Source organism: Anguilla rostrata, chromosome 4 (assembly GCF_018555375.3).
Source record: "Anguilla rostrata isolate EN2019 chromosome 4, ASM1855537v3, whole genome shotgun sequence".
Taxonomy (NCBI): Eukaryota; Metazoa; Chordata; class Actinopteri; order Anguilliformes; family Anguillidae; genus Anguilla; species Anguilla rostrata.
The window spans coordinates 20,633,407-20,652,268 of NC_057936.1; the positions used below are offsets into that span (position 1 = coordinate 20,633,407).

Sequence of the window (18,862 nt, forward strand, 5' to 3'; positions counted from 1 at the left end):
GAGGGAAATGCATGTGTTTTGGCACTGTGAATGTTCCACTGGTGTTGGGAGACGCGTTTCTTCACCTGGGCAAAGTGCAGTGTTGCAGCTCTGTGTCTGGGATTGTTGCCACCGACAACGGGGTCCTGGAGGGTTGACTTGGGGCTGTCTGTGTCGCTGCCTGAAGCCACCGCTGCAGGGGTCACGACAGGCACTCCACGGGCCCCACACACTCCACTGACACAGATCTGAGGGGCGGGGGGGCAAGTCCATCAACAGCCAGCACAGTGAGCAACAGGGGAAACCATGACAAGCTTTGCACACAAGTACAACTTTCTTTTGTTGGCTGAAAGCAGTATTTTCCACCATATTGGTTATGCATGTTAATCACTTATGGTCAGTTCTCAGGGTAGGTAATCAAGGGTACAAGGCATCGGGCCTATGTTTAGCACTGTGATTTTGGGTCAGAATGGTGCCAAACCGAAATTTTACAAGTAGTAGTGTAGCAACACTTCTGCCAGTGGTTAACAATGATTGACAACAACGGCTGTTTTAATTTACTAGTTGAGCACACTACAAAAAAGTAGAAGCTTTGCTCTGCGCCATTGTGACAATCCTTGTTAACAGCTGGTAGAAGTGTAGAAGCTCCCCCTGTTCCGCACTAACAAGCACCTGCACTAGAAGCTTTCCTGTGGGAAACACTGCATTGCTGTCTATTGTGCTATGGTGTTGCTGGATTTTTATTTCAGGGATCAAACTGTATCGCGCTCAGGCTTAAAATCTGACTGGAGCTCCTCAGACTGGTTCGGCTTGGGCTGAAAACACGCCAGGCTTAGGTGGGCATGGGTCTCATTTCTAGCCCAACGACCTCTAGAAAGATCCATACTGCACACAGAGAAGGCTGCCCTGAAAAGCCCTGTTCAGACAGCTCGCCTGACCGCGGATTTCACCCTGAACGCGAGGCCCACCTTGGCACGCGGTGGGGTCTGGGCACAGCCTCTCCTCCTCCAGCTCCCCGGCGCACTGAGCCGTCTCGTTGCCGACCGGCAGGCCGGAGTCCAGGTCCAGGCAGGCCCGGAAGCGCCGCTGGACCGACAGCAGCTGGGCGCTGTCCGGAGGGGCGACGTTGGGGCGCAGGGTGGACGCGGGCACGCAGGGGGAGCAGGGCGTCCACTCTGACCACTCGCTTAGGGAAGCTGGAGAAACGGAGAGAGAGAGGGAGGGAGGCTGTCATTCCACCATCATGTGACCTACCCTACATGTGTTTGGATGAGAAACGCTCATGCGTATAAGGCTGAGGATTGTGGGTGCACGTCCGTACCTTCACACTCTCGAGTGTCACACTGCAGTGTTCCATTCTGACAGAGGCTGAGGGACACAGAAACACAGAGAGGTCATGGGTTTTCCACAGCACAGTGAATCGAGTAAGCTTCTCCTTCAGACACTGGGATCAATTCTGTGTCATTCAGTATGGCATGACATAGGTCTCAAGGACTCTGTCTCAAACAGTTGACACGGCCAAAATCTCTCACCAAGTGCTGCAGCCCATTTTCACCAGCGCCCCCTGCTGGACGGTGACAGCGATGGGGCTCCCGGTGTCCAGGTGCTGCAGATACATGCAGCCGCACTGTTCGGGGGGAACACACGTTCCGTTCTGCTGCAACAGGCCCTTAAAACACACAAAACCAAGCTTGTATATTTGCATTGCACACAAGAACCAGGGTCACCTCTGCTGTGGTACACATAGGGCAGGGCTGCCCAACCATGTTCCTGGAGCTCTAACATCCTGTAGGGTTTCACTCCAACCCTAACACAGCACACCTCATTCAAGAGATATCTCATTGAGCGGTTAATTAGTAGAATGAGGTGTGCCAAATTAGGGCTGAAGTCAAAACCTAGAGGAAGGTAGATCTCCAGGAGCAGGACTGGGCAGGCCTGTGTAGGCCTGTGTTAGGGCATACTCCATACCTGAGGACAGTAACAGCCAGGTGTGCATTGTGGGGATACTGCACAGGTCTCCTTCTGTCCCTGCAGTGCACACTGCTTCTCACAGGGGGTGCCACACTCCAAAAACTCAAAAGGCTCTTCGCAGTCTGTGCAACACAAACAGTCATGGGTAAGAAGGCGTGACTCGCACACAAGCACCTGCACACGTACACGCACTGACTGATGGACTCACCCTCACAGTCTCCAGTCTGGCAGGCCAGGCTCTGTGTCTCCAGCCCTGGGCACTGCTGCCCCCTGATGGCGGGAGAGAGCGGTGCGCGGTAGCGCTGCTGCATCTGGGACACGCAGGAGCAATTAGTCCACTCACTCCAAGCAGACATGGGGCAGTCTGCATAGACAGAGAGAGAGAGAAAGAGAGAGAGGGAGAGAGGAGAGAAAGAGAGTGTGTGAGTGAAGGAGAGAGAGTCAGAGAGGGGAAAGAGTGAGGGAAGGAGTGAAGAAGGAAAGGGAGGGAGGGAGAGAGAGAGTGAGAGAAAGAGAGGGAGTGAGGGATGGAAAAATATTCAGAGGGTCCATGCCACAATGTCAGAGTGTCACAACTTCATCACAAAAATTAACGTTTCATACAATGAGCTATTACTGAAGCCATTTATTTACAAGACTCATATGCTTGACACTTAATGCTGTTGTCCACAGATTTCCCCTGGTCATAATGCTAGGAGAGGGCACAGAGGACACAGCGGAGGCTCATGAGTTATGGGTGTGCATAGCTGTTAACTTTCATGTGAAGCAATTTCCCTCCTCCTTTGAGCTTGTGCTGGGACTACATGAAACAGTGGAGAGAGCGGCGATGTCCCGTTTCAGGGCGGGGTCAGTACCGGGGCAGGGCTGTTCGTAGCAGAGCCGGGTCTCCTCCTTGTGCCGCTCCTCCTCAATTTCGGGCGGGCAGGCGGTCTCCCCCGCCTCGTCGCACGCGCACTTCCTGCGGCGCAAGGTCACCCCCGCGCCGCAGCCGCGGGAGCACACGGACCAGCGAGACCAAGGGCAAAGGTCATCTGGGGGACACAAGGCAGACGCGCGCGTTTACGGTTCCATTAGTCGCACGTACGTCCGTGAGGTCACATGATTATAATCCCTCCCTCTTCACCTCTGCTGTCTGTTCTGGCACGTAATTGGCTGCAATTAATCACATGGTGAGTGCTACACATCGGTGGAGCCTGAGGCGATATTCCCCACTGCAGAGCGCTCTGTGATCTTGAGATGAAGGGCGCTACATGCATGCAATCCATCATCGGCATGGTTAACCCTGACTGCATGCAAATGCGTCTCTCTCATTTACGCGTGTGTATTCGAGAGGGCGCGGGAGGTGATGCAGCACAGTCTGCTCGGTGTGAGGGAGGCCCACGGGGTGCGTACCGAGGCAGGGGGGGACGGGGCAGTCCTGGGCCTCTCTCTCAGGTCCCGGGCAGCGCGTCCCGTTGTTGCGAGGCGGAGGGTTGATGCAGGCGCGGGTTCGAATCTGGGTCCCGCGCCCGCAGGTCACGGGGCAGTCGGACCACACGGACCACGGAGTCCAGCCGCCGTCGACTGTCAGCAGGGCAAAGGTTACAGCGGGAAGAGCACGCATACGTGTACATGTACACGCATTCATTCCTGCACACGTGTACACACGTACACACACACACACACACCATACACACAAACTGCCCTGTGACACCCACCTTGACAGTCAATGCCCTGGCAGTAGTCTCCTTCTGGTGTGCAGGTGCTGAAATATGAGCAAACAGTTTCCAAATGTACTATTTTACATACAGTACAGTATTTGACATTGATCTGTGCTGATATTGTATTTATATGCTGTAGAGGTGGAAAATTCAGGTTCAGAAAGTCCTCCCCAGTATTTTGTTCCAGTCACCTGGTTTTTGCCCATTGGCACACTTCTTCATCCAGGAGTTAGAACTAATTAGTTAAATCAGCTGGCTGAGTTTGGTGGAAGAAACACATGGCAGGACTCTGAACCTTGGACTGTCCACCACTGACACAAGTAGTCTACCAGCACCATGGGTCACCCTGAATTGAGTCATCCACTGAAGAGAAGACAGACCCAACCTTCCCATCATAATGTTCCTTCAAAACATTCCACCCAAATATTAGCAACCTTTTCACCAACCCCTCTCTCACCATTGCTCACACTCTCCCTCCAGCCACGTGTCCCCGACTGACAGCTCCTGGTCGTCGTGGAGACAGAGTGGGGGGCACGGCCCGAGGTCACACGGTTTGTTCTGCACCTCCTCAAACTGGCAGTCCGCGTCGCCTGAGTCTGGGGTCAGCGACCTGGCGGTACAGAGTTAGCGATCCTGCCGTGAGTCTGAGCTCTGTGTAAAATATGCTAACTATCCGGGTTAAGGGAGGGAAAAAGCTCCTGCTGCATGGCCTGCATCCAACATGAAAGCATCGCACAAGCTGCACAGCTGATATATTCTGCACCTGCATTGCGTTCCCAATCTCTAACTCTAGCGTTTACTATCCAACAGGCACTAAATGCTAAATGCATCCCGCAAACACAGCTGCCTGCTTGGGTCCCTGGTGTAATTCATCATTGTGCACAATGGCAGCCGTTTGTTTCCAGGCTAGCCCGATACGCGGTGTCCCGCAGTGTGTGCTGCTGGCGAAGCCGTCGCGCCGCTAAAGCTGAAGCTAAAAGCCCGCACGCCCGCGCTCACCTGAAGCGCGTCCTCTGCCCCGACCCGCAGGAGGCGCTGCAGGGCGCCCAGGCCGACCAGGAGCTCCACGTGCAAGTGGCCTCTCCGCAGCTCTGATTGGTGCAGGACAGGACGCCGTCCGCGCAGCTGCAGTTGTTGCAGTCGTGCTGGTGCCAGCTGCCCGCCGCCCAGCTCTGGCCCAGGCTGTCTGCGCAGTCGCACTGCCACGTCTGCACGCACGCGCCGTCCTGCTGCAGCTGACCTGCTCGCGCCCAAGCACAGGGGAGCCCGTGTTCACACGCACACGCCTCCCAAACCCCACGCGGAGGGCACAGAGATGGGCGACGCCATGTCCAAAGCCCTGGAGTCTATCACCATTTGCATCTGACTTACAAAGGAATGCAAGGGCCCACCTTTATCTGCACAAGTACAGTTTGTTCAATTTCATGTTCCATGAACTCGCCAAATTAATGAAGAAAAAACACTGGCAATCTATGGGTCTGATTTACTTCAGCACATGCAAAACCTTTTAGCATGCGCTAAACCATCAATATGACCAATGATTATTTGTTATATTTGTTTTGAACCAATCAGTGCTTGTGTTGTTAGTTTTGTGTGTACTAAAAGGTTTTGCATGTGCTAAAGGTATAAGTAAATCAGGCCCAATGCGTAAGTTAAGAAAAATTGAATGAACCCAGGCTCTAATCACTTCTTAGTGAAATACAAAACACAGCTGATAATAGTGGTCATTATTTTAAACTAGAACAGAGCAGCCTTGCAGTAAGTGGCTCTTGTTTCATTGGTTCATCTCCACATGAAATCATACTTAAAATTCAAGTACGGCTGGATACACAGCTTAGGGCCATACAGCCATGAATGTTGAGCGCAGAATGTCAATCTATTCCATGACAATCATTTCTTATATTCTTATATTAAAAAAAAAAAAAAAAAATTTAATTATGAGCTAAGTGGGGCTGAATGCCCTGTTCTCATCATCACTTCACTGTTCTCATGTTTTCATGTCTCGTCTCTCCTGTGCCCGACCCTCACCTGGCGGGCAGCGGCAGCCGGGCTGGCACTCTGTGCCCTCCTGGCACCGGATGCCCTGCTGCAGGTCCGAGCAGCGCTGGGGACACTCGTTGGCACACGGCACAAACTCCTGCCCGGGTGGGCACCCTCCGTCATCTGAGAAGGAGCACAATCGTGTTTTAATGTGACTGACAGATTAGCAATTATGAAATGTATTCTTATTCCACACAGAAAAAACCCTCTTTGAGGGTTAAAACTAGACAGAAGCAAATAGCTCAGTAACAATACAACTGTTTGACTCAGTACAGCTAATAATGGTCAATGCAACGTGTCGTTTGCTCGATGCTGATGATGGTTAGCGAGGTGGGTAGCAGTAATCCTCACCGCAGGGTTTGGTGTTGCACGGCTTCACCTGGTTCTTCTCCCCCTCGCAGTTGCTCCCCCCGTTTTTGGGAGGGGGGCTGGAGCAGGAGCGGGTCCGAATGGAGCGCCCACCCCCACACTGCTTGTCACAGCGAGACCACGGGCTCCAGCGAGACCAGCCTCCATCCACTGGGTACGTTTAGAAAAAGGAAGATTATTATTATTATTATTATTATTATTATTAGTAGTAGTAGTCGTAGTATCAGTAGTCGGAGTAGAAATGTATTAATATGGTTAACCATGCTTGTCTTTCGGTTCCCAATTTTATTAACAATTCTGAATATGCACTGTGGAATTACATGAAATCCATCAGCCATAAATTACATCAGCCCCGACATATAGGTACCTGGAGAATTATAATAGAATGAGGGACTGTGGGAATTAAACCACCGGAAAATGGTTTCAGCAGTACTGTCATTCTCAGTCCTGTCACTTCCTGTAACGCTGTAGGAGTCAGTTTCCGGTCTGTGTGTGTCTCATCTCGCCTGTCAGCCCGTCAGTGCATTAGTGTCAGTCTCACCTCTGCACGCGCGGATGTTGCAGAAGCGGCTCTCGATGTTCCCGCCCAGGATGCCTTCGCACCAGGAGCCGCTGACGCCGGGCGACAGGTAGGTCCTGATTCGCAGCTGCTGGCCCACGCCGCAGGAGCGAGAGCACGCCCCCCAGTCGCCCCAGTCCGTCCACGAGCAGTTCCTCGCCGCGCAGCTCTCACCTTGGCAGGGTCCTCCGTCTGGCCACACAACATGAGTCATCGCCGTCCGACAGCGCCGTAAAACTTCGCAGAGCAGCAGCGCCGGTCGCTGTCTGACAGCGCCGTAAAACCTGACCGAATCCCAGCGCTGATCACTGCATAACAGCCCTGTGAATCCTGAGTGAACCGCAACACTGCCCGACACCACAGGAGCTGACTCTGAGAAACTGAGTCTCACCCTGACGGGGGAGAGGGCCATGCTAATTACTGCTAAAGCTTGCTGGGTGCGTGAGAGGATCCGCCGTAAGGCTGCTGGAGCTGTGGGGCTCTATAACTGTGATGCTGTGAAGAGGTGAGGTGCTGAAACAGGGCCGCAGGGAAGAACACATTTAATAATGAGCAGACAGGCTCAGGCAATAAAGATGGGAGTGAGGAGCAGTGTCCCTGTGGCAGGAGTGAGGGGCAGTACCAGGACACTGGGGCAGGAGTAAGGGGCAGTACCTGGACACTGGGGCAGGAGTGAGGGGCAGTACCTGGACACTGGGGGCAGGAGTGAGGGGCAGTACCTGGACACTGGGGCAGGTTGCAGGCTCTCTCCTGGCGAATCTCCCCGGCACAGGGAGGACGGACGCACTCCCTCTTCCGAGACTTCAGAGCCGGGTTCAGAGTATCAGTGCAGGACCGAGAGCAGGAGCTCCACGCAGACCATGGAGAGAAACCTGCATCCTCGTCTACACAGACGAGAAACACAGAGCTAAACTACACTGCGAAAAGCCTGCATTCTCATCTACATAGGCAGAGAAAGAAGAGGGCTAAACTACACTCTGAAAAGCCTACAGTCTCATCTACAGAGAGGATAAATAAACAGGGATAAACTACACTTGAAAAGCCTGCATTCTCATCCACAGAGACAGAGAAAGAACAGGACCAGACTACGCTCTGAAAAGTTTGCATTCCAATCTACAGAGATGAAAAAGACACAGGGCTTATCTACACTGCAAAAAAGCCCGTATCATCATCATCATTTTCAGAGACAGAGAAGGAACCCGGCTAGACTCTGAGTAGCCTTAAACTTTATCTCGAGAACAGCGGAGACAAAAGTGAACAACCACGGAAAGAATCGCCCCTCCTCCATCCGCAGACAGCCAGCGCTCGACAGAGACATCAGTAATACCCACTGAGAGGAGACCGTGTCCTCGTTTATATGGAGCCAGAGCTAAACTTTTCTGAGAATAGCTTCCCCCTCGACAGTGATTCAGGGCAGCTGAGGTAAAAGACGAGCAGGGAGGAATAAAGAAAGGGGGTTACCTGGACCGGCGGGCTCTTCTGTGGGAACTGTGACCACTGCAAGGGCACAAGAGTTACAGTCAGTTACTGTATTACAATGTGAAACAGCAGGCATGACCCAGCCCTTCGGATTTAGCTTTGTCAACAAATACCTGAGGTGACCAAGGGATCAGGGTAAAAATACATGCTTACTTTTGGGTTACTTAATAAAAGCTCTGAATGGTAGCTACTGGGGAACATTTTATATCCCCCTCTAACCTGATCTGAGGACTAAGCTCAGGTCTGACTTGAGAGTAAATCTAGAAACTATCATGGTAAAACGAGACCAGCTGATTCTCCCCTAAAACACTCACCATCAGTCGAGCTAAAATAACTTACACAACATTATCCTACTTTGTATAGTTATGTATATCCTATTTTGTGCAGTTCCCCAAATGAAGGGTAGTGGTCTCTGGCCAGAGGTATAGATGTGTATAGTCTACACTGCAATCATCTACCAATATCAATACAAATATATATGGATGTCAGATATAGATTTTAAAATAAAATATCCCATATATAGGCATCAAAGGCGGGCAAAAATGTGGCATTCTTGCTAATTCTATGCAGTCTGGGGCACTTTTTTGTGATAACCACAATGTTTGGAGTCTGTGTGTACTGTCCTTTGCTATTTTTATGTATTTATTAAGCTTTATTTAACCAGGTTAGTCCCATTGAGATTAAACACTTTTTTTCCAAGCAGTAGTAGGACAACACACGTCAGGACAACAGTCGAGCTAAATGTGCTATGCCAGAAAAGTGCAAGGGAAAAATACTATCAAATGATCGATTAAAACAATCACAGTTAGACATGTCGCTCCTGAAATAAAAAGTGGAGCTGCTGCACATGCATGTACGGTCTTGTTTGGGTAGCCATGTCATTCTGAGAGTGCGTATGCTACGTGTGGTAGCGCGTATGCTACGTGTGGAGCCCAGGTCCAGCAGCGCTGAGGCGCTGCTCCAGGTGCAGCGGTACCTGGGCAGTCGGGGGCCTGGCAGTAGGCGCTCTCCCTCAGCGGGCCCTGGCAGTCCTGCCCCCCGTGCGCCGGGGCCGGGTCGCTGCAGCTCCGGGCGCGGTGCTTCTGCCCCAGACCGCCGCAGGACAACGAGCAGGGCCCCCAGGGGCCCCAGGGGGACAGGCCCCCGTCCAGCGGGCACGGCTCGAGGGAGCAGTTCCACCGCCCGTGCTGACAGGAGCTGAGGAGCGAACGGAGACGAGACGGTACATCACCCTGACGCGCCGACAATAGCGCGCTACTGCGAGAGCCCTGTGTAGCCAGACGTAGCGGCTAGCTGTCGTCCGTGGCAATTTATGGCTCTAACCAGACCATAAAGCATTCCTCTCATTGCAACTGAGAGATAACTATTATGGATGTGCCTTCCTCAGGTGCTGTTCTTTTGAATATCACTGTAAAGTGGCCCTTAGAGCGTACTGTGATCTTATCCGTTTTTTCTTTTTTTGGGCTCCTTAGTTAATTGGAATCGCTCTCACCATGAGCTGCACTGGTGTATGAACGTCTCTCCAGACTGTAACACCGCCCCCTCCGTCAGGTTTTGTGCTCCAGCATCTTGAGGGTCAGAGGTCACCGACACGTTCTGCAGCAAGGACAAGAGCTCCCGATCCACCTCACAGGGACATTCCTGTATACAGGGGAAGAGTCATACGCAGTAACCCCCCAAACTCAATAATTTAAGCAATGGCGGTAGTTTAAAGATATAAACACAAACTGGAAAAGCTGTAATTTACGTTAAGTGACCAGACAAACACAAACACACATTCTTTGTATAATGGTGGCAGTCATAAACACATACAGTAATGGAAAAACTTATTTTACACACAGACACCCCCCCCACACATACACACACACTAACACACACACACACAGCCTACCCCTTATGTAATGGTGGCAGAGACAGGAGCACAAGCTGCAACTTAACTTATCAAGCTCGCATAAACACAAAGCAGTTCACCGTTTATATTTGAAAATGAGGCCCCCATGGAAACGCATGGGAATGATGCAGAGATAGGGTACAGAGGGCTGCAGGCGGGGCAGCGTTTGACTGACGGCGAGGCCACGCCCCCTCACCTGCACGCAGGAGCCGCGGTGCTGGAAGGTTTGGGGGGGGCAGTGGCACCCCTCCTCGCAGCCTTCGGAGTAGCAGCCCTCGCGCCCGCTGACCTGGGCGCAGCTGAACGGACACCCCTCGCCCCTCTCACACTCCCGGTACAGACGGCCAGGCGGGCACCCCACCTCTGGAGAGTTGAGGGGAGGGGGGGGGGCATGGAGGGCAGGCGAACGAGGAGGGGGGGTAGAATGATGGATGCAGGGCAAAGAGAGGAAGAGTTAGGGCATAAGTGAATTGCAGATAAAACTAAGATTGAAGGAGGTGAAGTCAGTTCTCGCAGCGGCATCCTTTCCTAACAAGATACAGATAACTCAAGGATTGAAGGGCTCTGGCATGAAGGCTGCCTCCAGCCACCGTACCGTTTCCCTTCCGTGAGGACACTGGGTCTCCCCCGACGCTGCATCTGGTTAGCCCTACCTTAAGGTCAGCGGACCCAGCCCGCAAAAATCAATAAAACGCTCTAATAAATAAAATCAGCCGCTGCTCCAAACTGCTCAGGCATTGAGCACTGTTCATTAGCAGGGCTTTCCAGCAGGGCCCGATACACTTCACGGTGCGCGTACAGCCTGGAGCGCTTCAACAGACACTCGCCTTGCCTTTAAGAGATTTTAGGAGGTCCAGTTTGCACCAAAATGGATATTGCAGCAGTGTACCCCCCCCTGCTGTCATAGCAACCCCAAAATTGAATAATCTCTCCCTTTTTCCACAGGCTGTCCCTTAACTGAGTTTTATCCAAACACTTTTCCCCAAACTATTCTAAACTTTCTTTATTTGTCTGTTCAGTGACGGACTACCACAGGCAAACTAACAAACACTTGTGGGTGATCGCAAAACCTCTTGTGGGTCCCTCGCAGTGATGGCAGACTTAATTAGACCTCTGCTAGGACACCGGGGCACTGACACTGCCCTCCGCAGACAGTGACTGCATTGTAAACTCACTCAGTCCTGGGTCTTTCACCCATGCAGACAATCGCCGTGAGAAACGCAGCTGTGCACTCACCGAGGCACACCTGGGTGTTGCAGGTTTTACTCTGCCGTTTCAGCCCGGGACAGGGGGGGAAGCGACACTCGCGGGTCCGGGACTGCTCGCCCCCACCACAGCTCACCGTGCACTCGGACCAGGGCGACCAGTCGAACCAGGGACCAGAATCTGGCGTGTACAAACAGACAGACGTGTACGCAGTGCATGTGTGACAGCGATCATTCAAACCTGATTATGAGAGTAAAAGTGAGTTCAAATGCTCTTCCTGTGCCATACACACCTGTGCAGTGCTGGGTGTTACAGTCCTTCTGTTGCTCAGATACCCCTGCGCAGCCCCTCCCACCATTCTGGGGGCTGGGGTTATCGCATTGTCGTGACCGGAGCTTGACTCCACCCCCACACGGGGCCGAACATTCTGACCACGCTCCCCATTGGCTCCATCCACCATCCACATGGCAACCGGGAACTGACTGGCATTTTAGGACGCCCTCTTCACAGGTGCTGGGAGAAGGAATGGTAATTTGACACAGCTGCCACTTAAACTCTCAACTAGGCCATGGGAAACCTTTCAGAATACAAAGCAGTCTTGAGATAAATTTACACATTGCTATCTTTTAATTAAATCACACAAGCGTGTTCTATAACAGACAGAACTGTTAATGTATGAGGAACATGCTTATGCACATAGCCCAAAGGCTTGCGCCTGGCCTCTGAAATAGCAATTAGCGAAACTCCTACAGTCTCTGATATGTAGATTTAAACCAGTGAAGGACAGTACCAGTTGTTACAAGCGCTGATGATGGTGTCTCCAGGTTCAGCAAACTGCCAGTCTGGGAGACCCGGCCAGGTCAAGGTAGCATTACCTGAACCCAGCTCCCCTGGATGGGGAAGGAGGAGAGAGGAAGGGGTGAGAATGCAGAGAACACCCGATGTTCTTCTGACCGTGCGTTTGGCGGTGTAGCCAGAATTTAACACGACAAGCTTGTTTTTAAACAGGGAAATGACTGTGGGCCAGCATGGCGGCTAATTCGGGTTTTTTGCCGCTCTAAAATTCATTTGTGAGAAAGTGGGCGGATTGGGTTTCTGGAAGAGAGACATACGGACACACGAAAATGCAATACTGCTAACAAGAACAGCATGTGGTCTGGTGGTAATTGAACACCATAGCGAATTTACATAAATTCTCATCGAGTCCTGAGCCAACCACACTCGATACGTACAGATAATGAAAACTTCCTCTTTTTGCAGCAGTGTGTCATGTGAGATGAAAAAAAGCTCATAAATGAGACCTGAAGTACAACCTCTTAAAAGGCAGCTAGATGGAGGCCTTAATAGTGATGCTGGTCACATTTACAGAAGGTCGCCATGATACAGAGAATGTGCTCTCTTTCCTGTAGTACCCTGTTAAATATTCATTCGTAATAATCCTTCCCTGGTAGTTTGTGCCGGATTGCATAAAAAAATGATCTACCTTATTCATTTACCCGTTCTGCACAGTATTGGAAGGTTGCCTAAAATATGTCAATTAGCTACAGTGTCCCCTTGATAAAAATCTATAAATTACATCAAAATAAGTTCCGGGTTATTATAGCAACTTTGTGTTATTTTCATTGGAAACACGGATGTAATTGGGCCTCATTTATTCTTTCACTGATGATTTGAGTAATCCTGCCCCCTTCAAGAAAACATATTGACACCTACTTGGTTAAATGAAACCTGTTGCAACAATAAAATTGTACAAAACTTTCGCACAGTTTTGGCACAAATTCTCCAAAAAGTATTTGCTATTTTCAGAGAAAGACAGCAGTTAGAAGGAGTGGGGAGGAAACTCACAAGGTCACATAATATGACCATCAGACGTTCTCATGTCTCAGGTTCCTAGCTGTGGTTGTATTGTATACCAGACAATGAGAACCAGTGGCATTGTAGTGAGCAACAGGTACTGTGAGGGTCCTGTTTCAGTACGTTTGAATAGTACTGCGAGAGATGTGATGATAGTATCAGTATGTTTGTGTCAGTGGTCCTGTAAGAGGTGTACTGTCAGTGTCAATGTGTCTGCGTGTCAGTGATGTTGTGAGAGATGTACTGTCAGTATCAGTGTTTGTGTGTCGGTGGTACTGAGAGAGATGTACTGTCAGTATCAGTGTTTGTGTGTTGGTGGTACTGAGAGAGATGTACTGTCAGTATCAGTGTTTGTGTGTTGGTGGTACTGAGAGAGATGTACTGTCAGTATCAGTGCTTGTGTGTTGGTGGTACTGAGAGAGATGTACTGTCTGTGCTCAGAGAGTCAGTGGTATTGGTTGCAGGGGCCCTCACCTGCAGTGGTGTTGTGGAATTTACAGCGACACTCCTCACGTTGCACACACTGCCCGTCCTGTAGAAGCTGGTCGCCAGGGCAACCACAGGAGGGACGGCACTCAGGCGTGTCTACGCACACGGTGTCCACGTGGAGATCAGAGCAGGAGCGCGGACACGGCTTCCCACAAGGCCATTCTTCTTGACCTCCGCCACACTCTAAAGACAGCGAACGCGGGAGAGTAAGAGAAGATCACAAGATAAAACATTCATAATAAAGCCATGATGATGTTGTTGAAATTATGGAGGTGGGGGGGGGGGGCCCAGATGGACACGGGTGGACGGATGGAGGGGGACGCTGACCCGAACAGTCGGTGACGTTGTCGTGGCAACCGCGGCTCTGGCGTCCCTCCCCGAGGCAGGGCAGCCCGCCGAACCTGGCAGGGGGGCTGTTGCACTCCCTGCTGCGCACGGACTCCCCCGCACACACGTCACACTCTGACCATGAGCCCCAGGGGCCCCACGACCCATGGACTGAGAGAGAGAGAGAAGGAGAGGGAGGAAGACAGAGAGAGAGAGAGAATGAGAGGGAGGGAGTGAGAGGCAGAGGGAGGGAGTGAGAAGGAGAGGGAGGGAGTGAGAGAGAATGAGAGAGGGGGGCAGGAAGGGAGTGTAAAATTAACACAAATAACAGCTATCAAACAAGGTCCAACAAGCCGAGAATTAAAATTGACATGCATCTTACGAATGACTGTGTGTAAGATCCATTAAGATTAAAAATGGATACAATAGGTGAAATATATTTGATTGTCGCATAGCCCTAAGAGAACCATAAACATGTCTTAAATAAATCAATCAATATATTTTCAAAAATTTAAATAAAACATTTTGTATTTATCAGAAAATTATTCATCCATAACAATCATCCAGAGAACAATTAAATAAATAGATGAATACAGCATATAGTACAGTACAGTACAGTAGTAGAGTGCAGCATTGTATAGCTAGTACAGTCCAATATAGCACAGCACAGTTCAGTTAAGTACATAATAGTACAGTAGTATGGCATAGCATAGTCGTATTACGTACCTGGACAGAAGCTGATGCCAGGACAGGGCTGTCTCTGGATCTGCACCCCCACCCCTCCGTGCACCTCCTGCACCCCAGGGCAGGCGGCTCCGCTCCCCTTCGGCTCGGGGCATCCACAGCTGCGGTAGCGGGACACCCGCTCTGCCCCACAGGTCCGAGAGCACGGCGTCCAGCTCGACCACTCGCACCACCCTCCGTCCACTGGCATACAGCCGGGGGAGAGAATTACTATGTGTGCTTTGTGTGTGCACAGTAAAAGGTCCGGTGTTCATTCAATTCTAATAGAGTTTATATAGCACAGAGTCCAATAGGGACCACATGTACTCTGTAAGAGTTCATTTAACACTGGCTTTGTCGAGAACGGTGTGGAAGAACTCGACTGGCCAGCATAGAGCCCTGACCTCAGCCCCCTGATGTCAACACCTTTGTGATAAATTGGAAACCCTAACTGTGAGCCAGGCCTAATCACTCAATCAATGCCCGACCTCCCAAATGCCCTTCCGGCTGAATGGGATCAAATCCCTGCAGCAATTCTACAACATCTATTATAAAGCCTTCCCAGAAGAGTGGAGGTTATTAAAACAGCAAAAGGGTGGACCAACTCCATATTAATGCCCATAATTGTGGATGAGATGTTGGATGTCAGGTGTCCATATACTTTTGGCCATGTAGTGTGTGTGTGTGTGTGTGTATGTGTGTTGCGGTGGTGCAGGGAAAATCCTTAGTGCAGCATGTCCAGTTCTGAAGATTGTCTGCTGTACACCACCTGAGCACTGGCTTGTGTAAACAGTGTTTGAGGAGAGTGTCAGTGTGTGAGTGTTCCTCCATATCAGTTAACACAAGCAGCTGTCCTGAGTGTACTGCATAGACATGCTCACCTGGACAGGGGTCACTGCCACAGGAGAGTCTTCCTCCCTCACAGGTACTGAAAGACAGCAAACACACAGAGGTGTCACCAGTGTACACACACACACACACACACACACACACACACACACACACACACACACACACACACACACTAGTAACTATGCACCTGCTCAGCCCACACAAAGACCGCTAATCAGCAGCTTTGTACAATGCCTGGGCATTTTAGACACAAGTGGTTACAAGAGCACAGGACTCATCACCTCCATTCACGCGTCACATCCAGCGGCTCAAAGCTGAACTAAGCGCCTCAGAGGCAGCATGAGAGACAGCTCGTAAAAGGCAACTGGACACAGGCCAGGCCGCAGGTGGAGAGGCTTTCACACAGAAGTAACGCAGGAAGGGCTAATAAGGGAAATGCTGGCAGAAAGACTTGTGCCACTTGAGTGAGGTTTCAGATTCCTGTGATTGTGACTGTGCTGACACTGGCTGCCCAGTATTAAAGAGTGCATGGGCACATCGTAATCCAAAAGGTACTGATTTTAAGGTAGATTTTGGCTGTGAAGGAGACGGTGGAAGAGGTGCCCTGACGCCTCACCAGTTGTTACAGCCGTCGGTGTTCAGGACGGTGCCCCCGGGTGGCAGACGCTGACTGGTGCTCAGGTCCAGGCAGGGGCAGTCATCAGTCTCCACGCAGGACGTCCCGTTGTCGTTCAGCACCTTTCCGCCCGTGCAGTAACATCCGGGCTCACAGCGCCAGTCGCAGTACTGCAGGGCGGGGTCCGGAGGAAGAGAGAGGGAGAGAGAGAGAGAGAGAGAGAGAGAGAGAGAGAGGCCACGTCATGCACCCCAGCTTTCAGCCACAGGCTTTTTCCAAAGGTGTGAGCTCATATACAGCTTACACTGCTAGAGATCAGAGGCTGCATCTGTCACAGTCGCTCACTGAGCGCATGCAAGAGCTAATGACAACAAGCTAATGACAAGTCGTACAGGAAGTGACATCACCAGAGGCAGTGAGTGCGTGTGTGAGGGCTCAGGTCTGCGGTGTGTGTAGCGAGTCGGCGTTACGCGCCGGGGCGAGGGGACACTCACGGCCAGGTCATCGCAGGAGCGGGGACAGGAGGGCCCACAGCTGCTGAACGCTGTTCCTGGAACCTCAGTGCAGGGAGCAACTGGCAATACAGCCATAGGGACAGCATGAGAAACAAGAGCAGTGAAACACACACACACACTACTGATATACATACACTCTCTCACATGGAGAAACACACACCACCACAACAGATACACAACTACTCATATACACATGCATACACACACACGCTCCTTCTGATATACATACACTCTCTTACATGGAGAAACACACACCACCACAACAGATACACAACCACTCATATACACATGCATACACACACACACACACACACACACACAAGCATGCACGCACTCTTACACATGCAAAGCAATATTCTGCTTCTAGATATGGTATTGTTGAAATATAAATTTAATATAAGAGTACATTTACAAGCAGAATTGCTTATCCCTGTTTCAGTACCTGGGCAGTGGTCAGTGTTGCAGAGGCTGATCTCCGTTCCCTGGCCTTCGCAGTAGTCCCCCTCCCCCTCGGGCGCTGGACTGTCGCACTCCCGCCTGCGGGTGCGCACTCCCCCGCCGCATGACTTGGTACAGTCCGTCCACACGCTCCAGTTGCCCCAGCCCCCGTTCCCTGAGACCAGAAACAGTTCTCATTGCATCCGTCCAGCGCTCACACCGGACACGGTCCACTCAGCAGCAGGGCCCCTCGGTTTCGGACAGAGGTATTAAACGGGACCGCGTCCCGCTACTCACGGTCGCAGGCGGGCAGCACGCAGACCTGGTCCTCCCGGTCCGGGCCCAGGCAGGGCAGCCCGCTCCCGGACCGCTCGGGGTCGGAGCAGAACCGGTACCGAGCCTGAAGCCCCGGGCCGCACGTCACGGAGCACTCGCTCCAGGGGGTCCAGGGCGACCAATGGCCATCCACTGTGCGGGAGGAGGGGCGGGGTTACAGCGCACAGAGGGTTCGGCGGGAGAGAGAGAGTGTCGGTGAGGAAGAGTTCACTGAACCGGACAGGAGAAGGCATGCCGCAGCCAATTATGCTAGCGCTGTGTAAACTCACCGTTACAGTCCACTTCGGTGCAGTTTACCAGCTGGCCTGACATGCAGGTGCTGTTGGGAATGGGCACAGCCTGTTAGCTCAGCACTCTACAGAGCGGGAACACTACTGCACACATCACCGGAACAGAGTACAAAGCAGAACCTTACCATATCTGACAAGTAATCAGTTTACAGACCCATAATGGACACAAATGAAACTTTCCATCAAGGCAGCAGCAGGAGCTAGGAACTACAGTTACAGAGAGCAGAAAAAAGAGCGTGGTGACACACAGGAAGTTGTACTGAAGACAGTACCAGTTGTTGCAGTCCCTGGTCACGGTCTCCCCCGGCTCGTGCTGTTTCCCGTCCACCTCGCAGCGGCACTGGGACTCGGAGACGCAGTGTCGATCCTGAAAGGGACAGGCACGCAGGTTACAACGCGAAGGCTGCGCGGCGGGATTTGAACACGCCGCCATCCGGACGCTAAGCGCACTGAAAGTGAGGCTTGTAGACACTGAAGAACAAACCTGGAGGACTAGGCCTTGGGGGCACTGACAGCCCGGGGTACAGCTTGTGTTGGTCAAGTCTGCGCTGAGGTCAGAGCAGGTCAGCGGCATCCTCACGCACGCTGACCACTGCTGCTCCCCTGGACAGATCAGCTCATTACCTGAGAAAGAAACGGAAGGGTAGAGATGGGGGGAATTTTTAGGAAGTAAATACGTTGACATTTAACCACCAGCAATGACAAGACGTCACTCATACTGGAAGACCATGTGTTGATACTGAAAATCATTTTTAGTCTGAAGAAACAGCAGACTGCACAGGTGCGCAATCGCTCCCTAGCCTACCGCACGGCTGCAGGTTGCAGGCGCTGAACTGCTGCGCCGTCCCGTGGGTTTTCTGCACCCCTCGAGTCCTGTTCCTGTACCCCCCACCGCAGGACACGGAGCACTCCGACCATGAGCTCCACGGCTCCTTCATACCTGCGTACACACACACGCGCACACGCGCACACACACACGTCTCAGCCACTTGTTTACATGTACCAACAACTAAAATTGTGTTCAAAAAACATTACACTGTTACGGTTTATTAGTTTCGTAAGGAAAAGAAGCACAAAAAGTTCCCTGTTCCTGACACACTGAATTCCTCACTGAAAGTAGAGCTCAGTGGAAAATCTCCAAATGAAATGCCATTTATTTCACCGTTTTACCAGGCAGAGAGATAAAAGTGGTGTGCCTTTGAAACGGTGCCTGGGTTTCATTGCGGAT

The 18,862-nt window shown here is 51.5% G+C and overlaps 1 protein-coding gene across 1 annotated transcript in view; it reads right to left on the reverse strand.

Moving 5' to 3' along the window:
• sspo (SCO-spondin) overlaps nt 1-18,862 on the reverse strand; it is a 96,000-nt gene that overhangs the window by 8,360 nt on the left and 68,778 nt on the right. Inside the window, exons 66-99 of the mRNA XM_064331277.1 lie at nt 18,440-18,574; nt 18,119-18,258; nt 17,907-18,001; nt 17,614-17,663; nt 17,306-17,476; nt 17,013-17,183; nt 16,550-16,629; nt 16,056-16,225; nt 15,469-15,515; nt 14,591-14,791; nt 13,865-14,035; nt 13,523-13,720; nt 11,985-12,084; nt 11,487-11,707; nt 11,225-11,374; nt 10,185-10,351; nt 9,590-9,738; nt 9,074-9,294; nt 8,080-8,115; nt 7,338-7,502; nt 6,601-6,810; nt 6,042-6,209; nt 5,679-5,813; nt 4,650-4,890; nt 4,108-4,260; nt 3,648-3,694; nt 3,343-3,513; nt 2,805-2,981; nt 2,159-2,314; nt 1,948-2,072; nt 1,512-1,648; nt 1,301-1,347; nt 948-1,175; nt 66-227 (exon numbers count right to left, since the gene is read on the reverse strand). Of these exons, the coding sequence (XP_064187347.1) occupies nt 66-227; nt 948-1,175; nt 1,301-1,347; nt 1,512-1,648; nt 1,948-2,072; nt 2,159-2,314; nt 2,805-2,981; nt 3,343-3,513; nt 3,648-3,694; nt 4,108-4,260; nt 4,650-4,890; nt 5,679-5,813; nt 6,042-6,209; nt 6,601-6,810; nt 7,338-7,502; nt 8,080-8,115; nt 9,074-9,294; nt 9,590-9,738; nt 10,185-10,351; nt 11,225-11,374; nt 11,487-11,707; nt 11,985-12,084; nt 13,523-13,720; nt 13,865-14,035; nt 14,591-14,791; nt 15,469-15,515; nt 16,056-16,225; nt 16,550-16,629; nt 17,013-17,183; nt 17,306-17,476; nt 17,614-17,663; nt 17,907-18,001; nt 18,119-18,258; nt 18,440-18,574 (4,995 nt within the window). The remainder of the gene's footprint in view (nt 1-65; nt 228-947; nt 1,176-1,300; nt 1,348-1,511; nt 1,649-1,947; nt 2,073-2,158; nt 2,315-2,804; nt 2,982-3,342; nt 3,514-3,647; nt 3,695-4,107; nt 4,261-4,649; nt 4,891-5,678; nt 5,814-6,041; nt 6,210-6,600; nt 6,811-7,337; nt 7,503-8,079; nt 8,116-9,073; nt 9,295-9,589; nt 9,739-10,184; nt 10,352-11,224; nt 11,375-11,486; nt 11,708-11,984; nt 12,085-13,522; nt 13,721-13,864; nt 14,036-14,590; nt 14,792-15,468; nt 15,516-16,055; nt 16,226-16,549; nt 16,630-17,012; nt 17,184-17,305; nt 17,477-17,613; nt 17,664-17,906; nt 18,002-18,118; nt 18,259-18,439; nt 18,575-18,862) is intronic.